Source organism: Chlamydotis macqueenii, chromosome 12, assembly GCF_036417535.1.
Source record: "Chlamydotis macqueenii isolate bChlMac1 chromosome 12, bChlMac1.mat, whole genome shotgun sequence".
NCBI classification, from domain to species: Eukaryota; Metazoa; Chordata; class Aves; order Otidiformes; family Otididae; genus Chlamydotis; species Chlamydotis macqueenii.
In genome coordinates this window covers 19789089-19801731 of record NC_141567.1, presented here as the reverse complement: position 1 = coordinate 19801731, position 12643 = coordinate 19789089, and the positions used below count along the sequence as shown (strand labels likewise).

At 44.2% G+C, this 12643-nt stretch overlaps 1 protein-coding gene across 2 annotated transcripts in view; it reads right to left on the bottom strand.

Annotated features, from left to right (window-relative positions):
- The window catches only part of RORA (RAR related orphan receptor A), a 63910-nt gene that overhangs the window by 11288 nt on the left and 39979 nt on the right, over positions 1–12643 (bottom strand). For both annotated transcript variants that reach the window (XM_086756923.1, XM_086756924.1), the window contains exons 2-3: positions 9274–9359; positions 896–1037 (exon numbers count right to left, since the gene is read on the bottom strand). In XM_086756923.1, the coding sequence (XP_086613049.1) occupies positions 896–1037; positions 9274–9359 (228 nt within the window). The remainder of the gene's footprint in view (positions 1–895; positions 1038–9273; positions 9360–12643) is intronic.

Sequence of the window (12643 nt, the reverse complement as noted above, 5' to 3'; positions counted from 1 at the left end):
TAGGAAGATGACTCCCACCTTGTACTTTTCTACAGAAAAGCAAACATGTTGGAGGCCCTAGCCCATTACCAGCCATTTCAGGTTTTTAGTTTCATGCCCAATAAAAAAATTAAGACATTGTAATTCAAGAAGTAAATGTACTTTGAAAACTATCTCCTTAATCAGGCCTCATGTACACAGACTAATGCATATGTATTTGCAGAACACGTAGTGCTGCTGTCACTGTTGCAGAAGAGACTGAGTCAGATCTCCAGACTGGGGAAGCGATGGCAGCTTCGTTACATCTCCGGGGGAGGTGTGCAAATATCAGCTGCAAATCCAGTTCTAATTGAGTTACATAAAGCTCCCATTTTACAGAGGTGGGTTTTTGTCCTTGCACTAGGTGTAACTTTGAGCTTAATATCAGCAGCCCTGGAACACGTTTTCCTCAGAATTCTATCTTTGAAGACACACCACTATTTTCTCTTTGCATTTGTTCCATTACTCATTATGCACACACAAACTTCTCTATACGTTGTGAAACAGTTCTGATCTGTACCAATATGGCAATCAGAGCGTTACTGGCAACTACAGCACGTCACTTCAATTGGAATGAACACGTAGAGAAAATATTCACATTAGACTAAAAACTGCATCTTCAAGAAGTGACCAGAGATGAAGCTCTTACCTGGGAACTACAACAGATGAATAGAAAAAAAATAAATCCAAGAACTTCACACATGCCCTGATTTATAGATATTTATGTGAATATATAGCAACATATAAAACCACGGGATCTCAACTATCAGCCCGATGCGCAATTAACTTTTAACTCCTGTGTTGTTTCAGTTGAACACACAGGATACGAAACATCACTTTACTTTTTGCAGCAAAGCTATGCGCTAGCAGAGCTTACCATCTCGAGACATCCCCACAGCAAGGCATTTCTGTAACCGACAGTGTTGGCAGCGGTTTCTACTGGTTCGGTCAATCAAACAGTTCTTCTGACGAGGACAGGAGTACGTGGCATTGCTCTGCTGACTCCTCCTGAAAAAGCCCTGCAATAGAATCGCAAAGTACGAGTCAAGAAGCTGTTAACTGGCGGAGCAGATAAAGACTCTGAAAGGCAGCATACCTAATGGAACATGAAGTTCAAGTGCACTATAGTCAACTAAAGGAAGTTAAGGGGTTGTGTTTGTTTTTCTTTCCTAGAAATAAACAAAAAACAGTAACTGGCAGGAAACAGTTCATAACAAAGTATTATGACACATAAAGGAATTACACATTTTTGCACTGATTTTACAGGTCCTGCATTACACCGATTATTTCCAAATGAGATAAAACTAATTACAGACCTAGATTTCCTGTCTTTCCTGGGTCAGCACAGATCTCCAAACCAGGGAGGATTCAAGAGCGAGTGAATTCAACAGCTGCTACCCTGGAGCTGCTACTCTGGAGATGACAATAGCAGGCTCGATGTTCAGCCTTACCAAGGTATGTATGCATTTAAAAGTACAGAGCATGATGCTGAGCAGCTCCTTCTACAAAGAACAATTAAAAAAAAATGTTTTCCTTAATTAGCTTGATGCTGACCAATGAGGATTTGTTCAACTCTGCACAGGATTTAGATTTTAAGGACGGGGGAAGCTGAAATGGATTGGATGTGTTATCTCTTTCCTGAGCCAGCTGCAGTGGGTAGGCCCATCTCCAAAGGAAGCAAGTGCGGGAAGGTTATGCAGTAGTTACACCTTAGTCCTCTCCATCAGAATGGTGCATGTTAACCACTACGCCAGGTGTTTGCTTTGAACTTCATTTCATCTTTCTGCCGCACACTGTCCAAACATAAGCCAGTGCGTGTGCAATACCTACTTCACAAGGATTCTGCCAAGATGCAGTCACTCTAAAGAGGCATTCTGGATCAGCAAGCACAGTGTTTTTGTTTTATGTGGCCACACAATGGATTAATTAGCAGCGCTGCAAAGAAAACACTTCCTCAGAAAGGCTGGGCACCCTTTAATTAAAGTTGGACTTTTACCAATTTTTTATTTATTTGAAGGCCACATTTTGGAGTCCCTTGGCACATGTACACTCTGTCCAGACGCTTGGTGGAATAAACAACAGGAAGGCCTTCTGCACGACAAGTAAGAGACTTCCCAGCAAACTTCTAGCAGACATAAACATGACAGAACCCTGGGATAAAGCACCCCACTCCATCTTACGAGGAGGGCACCAATCTTCATCCATTGTGCCCCTTTTTATTAAAGCTTTAATGGGGAAACATGGAGTATAAAAATTGAGGAAACTGAAGATGCCTGTCTTTAATCCTGTCTTCCTGTGCATTGTTTCTCACCCATTTATTCTGGTCTTTGTTTCTGTATGATTGAACTTTCAACTTTTTTAACATCTGTCAATAGCAAATGGTTGTCACCGAGACAGAAAGTATTGCACATAATTGAGCTCTGATTGAGCGCATTTCACCCTAAAGAAAACCTGTAATACCATGGAAATTTCTGCCATTCCCACGTCATGACCAATCCCTCTGGAGGAACCAACTCTTAGGTAAGTAGATCGCTTAATTCCCAGCTCTGACACCCTCCCTCAGTGGAGCCTGTCACCACGCAAGTGCAGTGCGACTCACTGGAAAAACAGGAGCAGGTATCGGCCTGACCCGTGACTTCCTCATCAAGGTTCTGCATCTCTGCATTATCAATCCCTTAGAATTTCAGTTCTCCAAACACTTGTAGCAGTTGCACGGGATGACATGTGAACACATATGAACTGTATGAGATCTTCTGCAGCCACCGAGACCCTGAGAGTCAGCTTAATATGTGAAATGGCCCTGGCCCAATAACCTCAAAGATCCATAGGTTTTCCGTTAGCTGGGGCGTATACCGAGTCTGTGCTGCCAGTCTGGCATACTTCTCTTCATTAACAATATTCTTGTCACGCTGAGGATTATTTTTAGTATTCTAATGGAGGAAAGACTGGGCTGTTTGCTGTTCCAGATTTTCCCTAGAGACAGGGCTGCTCGATACATTTTAGTGTGCAATGTATCAGCTAAGTTACAGCTCGAAGCTAAATTTTCAACAGAGCAGAACTGCCTGAAACGGGGGCCTTTAAAAGCACTTGCACTTTACAAACCAGAGATGTAGTAGAGTGCTTTTAAAAACAAACCCTACAGCGTTACGTGGGCATGCTGAAAACATCAGCAGTAGCTACAGCAAAAAAAAAACCCCTTCCCTCAAACTTCAGAAATGAATCGAAACTTGTCCAGAGCTCAGACACAGACATGTCTGAGAGCTGGGAACCAACTGGCAGTGAAGGTAAACTGAGGGCTTTTTACTCTCCAAGTTCCTCTGTATTGTTTTCCTGTATTTGTGAGTTTTCTAACCTTTTGGTGGTCCCTGGGCTCTCAGACCATTACAGGACGTGGGGAAGCCCCTATTTCAGGAGCCTCTGTAAGTAAATACATTTTCTTCCCAGGTTGGGTTTCCCCCGCTTTCATTAGGGGAAGAGGAGGAGAGATGCTATATTCTGTTGTTCTATTTCCTCCCTTTCGCCAGAGGCAGAGAGCTGGCTGTAATTTTTCCACCAGGAAGGAGGAGGCGGATGCGTGCACGGTACACGTGTATACATCCAAACCTTATGCAAACCAGCCCAGGCCACACGCTCCTAATTGCACCCACGTTCCCAACCATTATTTTGCATTCCGACAGTTGCCCAGTGGGGCGCAGGCAGAGCGGCCCCCTCCGATCAAACACACGAACCAAACTACTGCCGCGCTAAAAAACGTCGCCGTGTCGCACCGCCCTGACCGATGGCAGAGAGCGCTCCTGGGGCCCTGCCTCCTCCTCACTCAGTACAGAGATCCAGCTGATTGGAGGTGTCGTTGAGCTCTGCGTGTCTCCCTCTTTATGTGGATGTATTAACACACTGCCAACAGAGGAGCGGAGCAGATTACAAGCCGCAGCTCCATCTCTGCATTTCACACTCCTATTTATACACAACACAATATACGGTTTTTCATACGCTGCCAAGAAATCAAGTTTGGGAAAAAAGGGCGCAAGGACTTTTCATCTGCAAGTCAGCTTGAATAACAACTTGTTAAAAAAGAACTTTGAAATGTAAATAGCAGTTTTCGCAAAGTCTATTAATAGTTTCAGTAACTTCACTGCGCAGCGGCTCCGTATCGCAGACGTTTGCTCCTCAGCAGGGGAAAAGCCGGTCGCGCTCCCTGACGTCCCGGACAGCACAGCACAGGCTTCCTCTCACCGCGGCACAGGCTGAAACGCTGAGCTCATGTTTGGGCTTTTGACAAATTTTCATTAATGAATTGATTCCTACAGTTCATTAACATACCCACTTCCACTTCTGTATACACATATGTCTTAATTAGCTGCTCATTGGCTGTTTAATTACAAGAAAACAGCTGACAGCTGCCTTGCTGCATCCTAATGGCAGACGTTTTGGAATGACTGTATGCAAGCCTGTGACAACAAAGGCTTATTCATAATCCCGTGATTTATGGCTGATACTTAAACACTTCCACATATCATTAAGTTTTGCAATATTCTGAGCAATTAACAATTAGTTGGGGGGGGGTTTCATTTTTTACTGTTTTCTAAAGCAAACCATCACAAATTTTCTTCAAAGAAACCTCAGGAAAATACATTGTCATATGAATGACAGGTGAACATTCAAACTGGATTTTTAACCCTTCTATGCCAACGAGCACGTATTTTAGTTGTGAAGGGAGGAGAGTGCTGCGACAACAGTGTTTAATAAACTTAGTTACTAAAGTACTTGATAACAAAGTTACGGTGCTGCTGAAAACAGAGACAAAATGCTCAGTTTTCCATACGTAATAAAGACAGGAGCGAGATGGTGCTTATCCGGTTAGACAAAGCCCTTTCTGTAACGTGGCTCATCTCTTTTCTAACATGTTTTGCTTGAAATTGGCTAGGCAAACATTAAAAAAGGAAAAACTTCAAAAGCAGGAATGTGAAGTAAATGTTTACAATGCCAATCTGACACTCCATGTTCAACAGTAATGAAAACCTGGCTGGTAAAGAAACGAATGAACAAAAGTCATGGAAGATGGGCAGTGACGATACATGAGGTGCTGTAACAAACGCAGACCTTCCTTGTAGTTACAATGAACACGTCCATCCTAGGTCTTAATTATGTCATCAAAAGGCGACCACTGGTCCAATATTTACCCTCACCTCAGCCCAGCTCCGAAATGGAAATGTGTATACACTGTACAGCCATATAGTATAGCCAGTACCCATAAACCTTTGAAAAGATGAGAAATGCCCAGAAATGTCCTGCACGGACGGTTTTACGAGACCAACTGCGTACAGTCAGGTAACGGCAGGGAGCACACTAATGCATCTGTGGGTCACCTGGGAAAGACCTGACACTACTGACAGCAAAAGCAAGTAACGCATCTAAATTAAAATCATAGTTCATTAACAGGAACTTCATTTCAAACTAAATGTTTGAAATTATCTAAATGTTGTGTACGTCCTTTTGAAACATGCAGGTATGTTCTGACAGTGCTGAACTGGATTCAGCTTTCAGCTATGAGAAAAGAATATGGCTGTGTACAAACCAGTCTCCTTTCTCAGCACGGCCCCTCATAGAGAGCAAGAGGTTGTTAACGGGTTCCCACAACTGAGGGCTGAGGAAATGCTCCATACAGGTATTGATTTTTTTCAGCAGTGCTACCACAGTAGTAGTATTTCCAATCTTACACAAGAGAATAAACTTTGTTTTCTAAGTCATGGTACAGTGGTATGTCTTTGTGTCATTCTTCATCCATGCTTCTGAGTAAAAGTCCTGTACGATTAATCTCATCTTCCCTTTTCCCCCATTATATGTTGTATACTGGGTGCCAGCAGTGGTCAGATGGAAAAACCCCTCTCTTTTAAAATTTATTCATAATTAGCCAGAGGAGCCCTCCTAGGTAAGTATAAAAAAGAGCCTGGCTAAAAATTTAATTTTTAAAGTTTTTAGCTTAAAAAGCTAAAGCTTCAAAAAAGAGGAGAGGGTGTTAAATTTTATTTTTAAAGGCAGATTCAAATTCAGCTAAGTAGGTTGATGGGTTGTGAGTACTCAATGGTGTTTGTACAAAGCACAGCCACGAACTTCATAAAACCCGCCAGTAACATCACAGCAAGGTAGGAAACGAAAACTTCTCAAGAAACACTAACTGGCTTCATTACAAATCTGCAACTCCAGTTATGTGACATGCAATCGAACAAAAAACCGTTCAGAAAACTGTCAATTACATGAAATGCAAGGGTCACAAACCTGTAGAAGAGCAACAGGATCAGCAGAAGTCAATCTGACAAGAGCTTGTCCGTCATTTCATACATGATACAGATTAGGATTGCAAAATAGTTTTGCCACTAAAACTTCACTTTAGTTTTTAAATAAATTATATTTCTGGTGGTTATTAGTATTTACACAGCAACACTTAAGTTAACATTACCACTAGGTAACATTAAAGGTTCACACTAAATTGAAAAAAAAAACCCAGTAAGAGCTGAAAACATCCCAGTTTGCTGCTGCTGCCGCCCGTAGATCATTCCTGGCAGGCCTGGCCTGAGAGGGCAGCAGCACATCTGTTCGCTCCTGCTGATGACGGCCCTGATCCCGCAATCTGATGCACACGGATGGGTCTGCAGCGCCCGTGCAGAACCGCACTGACTTCTCTGGGACCGTCTGTTGGTGCAGGACATCAGCTCCAGGGATCGGAGCGCAGGACTGCGAACTCGGTCTTCACAGCAAAGTACTTTTACAAAAGAAGGTTTAGCATAACACGGAGAGCAGTGTAAGCGTGCTCAAACCTGCAGAGATCACAGCCACAGAAAAGCTGGAGAAAAAACATACCAATACACACCTGGCTCCCCTGGCAGAAGCCAAGCTATGCCAACTTTCTTGCCAGCCAAAATAGTTCTGTTGGGTGAGACTTTGTTGACATTACTGTGGAAGAGCGTAGCACAAACAAAATCCATCTGCTACAGCAGGGCATTTTAAACGCTGTCTAGGCCACGACCATTTAAACTCTCCTGTGACTTGTGCCCAGTAGCCCTCCCCTCTCTGTCACTACTTGCAGGTCATGTGGGCTCCTGAAAGGGAAACAGCTTGGCTAACCTGAAACTGTATGGCTAGAAAACTTTAATTCTGCTACTCGCAGAGAAGGAGAAAATGCCTGACTTCACTCACTGGGCCGCTGTCTGTCTCATGCACGCACACTCTGCATTCAGGGTTCAAACGGGTTTCAGAGCGCTCAGCGTACTGGCCTGCTTTCCTTCCCTTCTGCTCTCTCCCATCAGCTGAGCGTTCTGGTGGGATTCTCGGAAGCAGACCAAGGATTGCACAGAGCTCCTGAGGAACTCAATTTACACAGATTTCAAAGGAAAACCATTTGTTCTAAAGCATAAGGAACCACACACGCGTTGCTATCAGGCTGGCATCTGTTGTTCTGACTGGTGGAGGTACACAAAGGACTTTTCTCCTAATAACTTGCGCTTGCATTTATTCCTGTGACAGCACCGTCGCTCTGACGGAGGAATTCTCAACGGATACGTCTGTCTGGTACCCCTGTGCTAAGTGCCCACCAGCTACGTACTACCTAACGTGACTGCCAGCACGGTGTGCTCTGCTGCTTCCTTCCGCACGCAGCCGTCCTGCTGCTCTGCGCGGCGGCTTTTCTCACATACAGGGTTCAGACAGGAGGCAAGGCCAAAGAGCTGCGTGAAGACGAAGCAAAAGACAATATGGCTGGCAACTCTCCTTTCCTTTGGCTGCCTGTTCCCGCTCCGCACCAAGCCCTGCTCAGAAAGGCCTGTTCTCCGTGTAGACGATCATTAGCACTACGCTAACCTGTCCGTTGATGAAGACCATGCTCCTCATGGATTTGAGGCAGTCTCTCAGCTATACTGGTCCCAGACCTCTCACGGATTAAAGAGGTCTCCAACCTTGAACGTTACCCGATACTCTTTCGTAAGACAGTTACACAGCAGAATTCTCACTGCAAATGTCTGCCAATTCACGCAGCTGACATTTGATAAACACTGCTCAACTACATGAAGCTGAAAAGAGTCACCACTTTATTATCAATGCATTTTTAGTGCCTTTCTTGCATTTTCCATAGCAACTGGAGCTACAAAGGGCAGAAGGTGCTGTCCTGTCTCATTCTAGCATTCTTTGGTACTTTTTTTCCTTCCTTCTTACCAATACTTCCATGAGACTGAGAGATTTAACGTTAATGGAAACACAAAAATCTTCCTTGGAAAAACACAAAGGGAATATCTATCATGTGAAGCAAGGAAGTTACTTTTTGAAGATAGGTGATAGTATCAAGCATATCAGGAGAGCTGACTAAAAGCTGTCATAAATATAAATTCTTCACACCGAAAGTGCAGATTAAGAGTGGAACACCTTTCAGCACGAGATTGCAACACGGACACACATGAAGAAAGCAACAAGCTAGAGCACAGCCGTGCACACCGCCTCATTCCCAAGCTAGCTAGCTGATCACTCCTTTTTGTACAAGTGACAAAAAGGAGTGATCAGCTTCACAGCGCTCTGGCCTCCTGTCAGCCCTGTCTGATTCAATTCTTGGTTGTGAGAAACAAACTAAACAAAATATAAATGCTTCTAGTGTCACCCTTGTTCACTAGAGTTACCAAAGGTACAAATCCAAAGCCTGAACCCTACACAGCAATGGTGGCACTGCGAGGAACAGGCACTGCTTCCAGAAGACCTAAGCGTGTTCAACACCAGCAGCATGTGCTATGTGTGCAACATCAGCTCCCATACCGAACAGAACAGATCTGTAACAGCAGTACATTACAAAAGAAAACCGAGAGCTCTCACGTACTTCAGCACAGCTTCTTAGCAATTTACAGAGCAAAAATGGAGAGGGAGATTCAAGAAAGCCACAAACTCCCTCTCAAGTGAATCCACAGAAGAGACTCTTTGTGGTATGCCAGAAGCGGATTATCTTTCTGCACCTCTTCTTACGTACAGTTTACAGCACACAGAGCACAACTGCACAATTTTCGAAACTTGTCCTGAAATCTGTGTGTGTGTGTCACAAAAATGCTCTATTTAAAACCCAAACACAACCAGTGCTTTAGAATCTCCAATCGATTTCATATTCTTTGAAATGGAATCCACCGTCCAACTCTGGTGCAACGCTTGCTCTTTAAGAAAGGAAGGGAAATAATCACTATCAAAAGGCTAAACGCTGTTTTAAGACTTAATATTTTAGAAGCTTACCTTGCAGCCTTCACATGTAATGACACCATAATGGATTCCTGATGATTTGTCTCCACAGATCTTGCATGGAATAATTTCAATTTGAGCTGCAACAGAAGCACGCAACCAGTTAATTACATTTTCTTTTAAACACCTTATAAAAGCATTCCCTGATCAGCATTTGTACAGTGAAAACTAATAACCTGCTAAACATTATACTGCATTAACTATTCATTGCTGAACTGCAAGGGTCCCCTAGAGCTTTGGACTAAATTATGGCTGCTCGTTATATAATAGCTTTTGGGTTATTAAAATGGGTCATTTGAGAAGGTGTTTAAGAGCCCACAAGAAGGCTGGAATCAGCATTTCGAAGCCAAAAAGAATAGCAGAGTTCACATTTTGGCCAGAGAGCCAAGACAACACTAGAAAGGTTTCTTCCAATCTCATTCCTCTGAGACTGTAAAAGGTAATTGTGACGCTTGCCCTGCCCGAAAACGGACGCAGCACCCGTACCAGGCGGGTCACCATCATGCCATCCAGTTCATGACTGGCCGCTCCGAAAGAGAAGCAAGAGGGTACAGAGCAACTGCATTTTACACAAGAAATGCAAAATTCACATATCTGAATCAAAAGTGAACTACCAGTACATCTTTGTGTATTAGCTACCACAGACCAAACGAGGGAGGAAAATAACAGCAGCATTCCAGTCAACTTACAAAAACCAAAGGATTCGGCACAGTCTGGAAAGTGCCACAGAAATACACGACATGAAAGCCCTCATTTTTTACACTGAACTTCACACACACAAAACATACCTACTGCATTCAGTTCAGTGTGTGCCAGACCTCTCCACGTGTCTCTAAACCACAGCAACCCCCTCAGAACACAGGGATTTAAGAAGGGACCCCCGCGTGCTCAGGTGCACCTCTTCAGCTGCTTTTGGAGTGCGTGGCTGCCGCCATTTTGCTAGCAGGCCGTTTCGGATAGGACCGTGCTGGGGCAGCGCTTTACAGTATCACAGACCAGCAACCCACATTTTACAGAGGCCTGCACGTGCTCACAGAAACACAGGCTGCACACATCAGGTAGATGACCAAAAAACCCCAAGAAAGCCCTTTCTCGGCCGCAGTGACGTTAGGATCCGGCTACGTTGCTCTTCCTGAACAGCACAGCCACAACTCTGGCTGAGTCTCTAACTGTGATACATCAACAGTCAGAAGTGCTGTTTTTCTCCTGTGAGCAACCCAAATCCATTCACAAGACGCCCGATTGTTCCAGAGAGTTTTTATTTCACCCAGTTTATGGCTACCCAGACTGTGACAACACATGAAACCACATCTAATACTGTCTTACAAAGGATTAACTTAACTTTAGCTATATGCTTAACATCGTTTTCAAAAAGTCATCTCTACCCTTAGAAACGCTGCACCTTGCATGCCATTACGTTCCTAACCCACTGCTTATTATTAAACAACAATCACCTTCCAGCACCACTCTGTGCTCCGTCACTGCAGCTCAGGATCAGGCCAAGACTGTCAGAGAACTAGAAATCGGAGCACCAGACGACTTTTAGTGCGGCACTGATGGTGCTAAAGGGTGGCACAGCCCCACTTCACATTAACACACTGAACAACGGACTGAAACGCACAGAAGCCCAGCATTTGTTTAACGTGCGGCTCAAATTCAGAGAGCAACCCTGCAGACAAATGCCGGAACAGATCTACCGATTCCCAGTCGGGCCGTTTCGATATACGATTATTCTTCTGCTCTGCTACAGTGAAGCAGCAGCCTTCTCCGACTCCTTCGACAGGGCAGCGACAGTGACTTACCTCAACAGCTACATGGCACTGTATTTTTTTACGTTTCACTTTTATATACGTAATTACTGCCTTATTTTGAACAGGTAGGGTATAATTCGATCTTGTTTATCTACAAGCTCTGGCACATCAGCTCAATCACCCATGAAGCCTGTCTATGCAACCCCCGTTTCTTAAGCACCAGGACACTTGCGGAGTGTTTCTGAAGGAATGCAACATGCCTTCAAAGCGATGGCCTGACGCCAGGTTACTAATAGTCTAAAGGTGCCATAATTAGGCCCAAATGCATTTGCCAGGGTGCTCTGCTGTTAGAAGAGAATCTCCACAGATGCACAGGCTCCAGCTCTGCCAGCATTTGCCGACCATCGCGTGTACGAGCAGCAGCACCAGATCAGGTATAATTCTAGACCTGCTGATTTCCTCAAATTTACTACATCTTCAAGGTACCCATTTTCAATTAAGCATGCAGCGTTTAAAACTTTAACTTATCGTTTCGCTCTGAGACACGGGACAGTGGGCTGAAACTCAGGAGCACCAATGGCCCGGGACCGCCACAGCCGCTTGCGTTACAGTGGATGCCCGGGAAGGCATCGCATCAACTACCGCTCCACGCGGCTGCCTCTGCAAATCAACCCATCGAGATGGAATCCCTGCCGCAAGTTCGTACGCTCTCCACACAGCATGAAAGGGCTTAGACACTTTAAACTGACTAAATGCAAATGGCCTGTGCCAAGATTATGCTTTTTTCTTATGAAGGTGAAAATATTTTCCTCACTTTTAACTTTGACATGCAAATATGTACTTGCTAAAACCTTGTTCTTATGCAAACAAGGCAGGTGGGAAATATTTTTACATGTCAGGAATACGTTCCGACTTGGTTTCTCGCATTCATGGAGTTACTTAAAGCTTCCTACTGTGCTCACGTTAATTGTACCTGTTCTGTGCTTACAGATATTTATACAGTATGTTTTCCAAGATTATATAAAATACTCTAATTCATGCTTTAGACTAGAATTAGCCTAAATTACAGTTTACAATTTCTGTCTCCTGGGGTGGTGCTCAGGCTGATTCTGGTTCATGCATGAGCAAATTATTTCTTAAATATGAATTGCAGGAAAAAAAAATAAACTCTTGTGGTTGCTTAGAAACCGCTACAGATACCCAGGTGACAGATGTAGTTTGTATTCCCAAATTAAAGGCCTAAGGATCTTTCACACCCTGAAATAACAGTGCTCCAGAACACTACCACGGGTGTCCTGTGCCAAAGGCAGCAATGAACAGGAGTAAAAGCCCCAACAAACCACCGAGAGCAACAAACCACAAGGACCCACTGCAAGCATCCAACAAGTTGCTACAGAAACGGCTCCTGGGAGAGGGACGTGACCATTAATGGTCAGAGGCAGCAATCGTTAGGAACTGATGTCAAACACAAGGCAAACTCGTCCCCATCCACTCAGATCATAGAATCACAGAACAGTTCGGGTTGGCAGGGACCTTCAAAGCCCACCCAGTCCAACCCCCCTGCCAGGAGCAGGGACATCTCCAACCAGATCAGGTTGCTCAGAGCCCTGTCC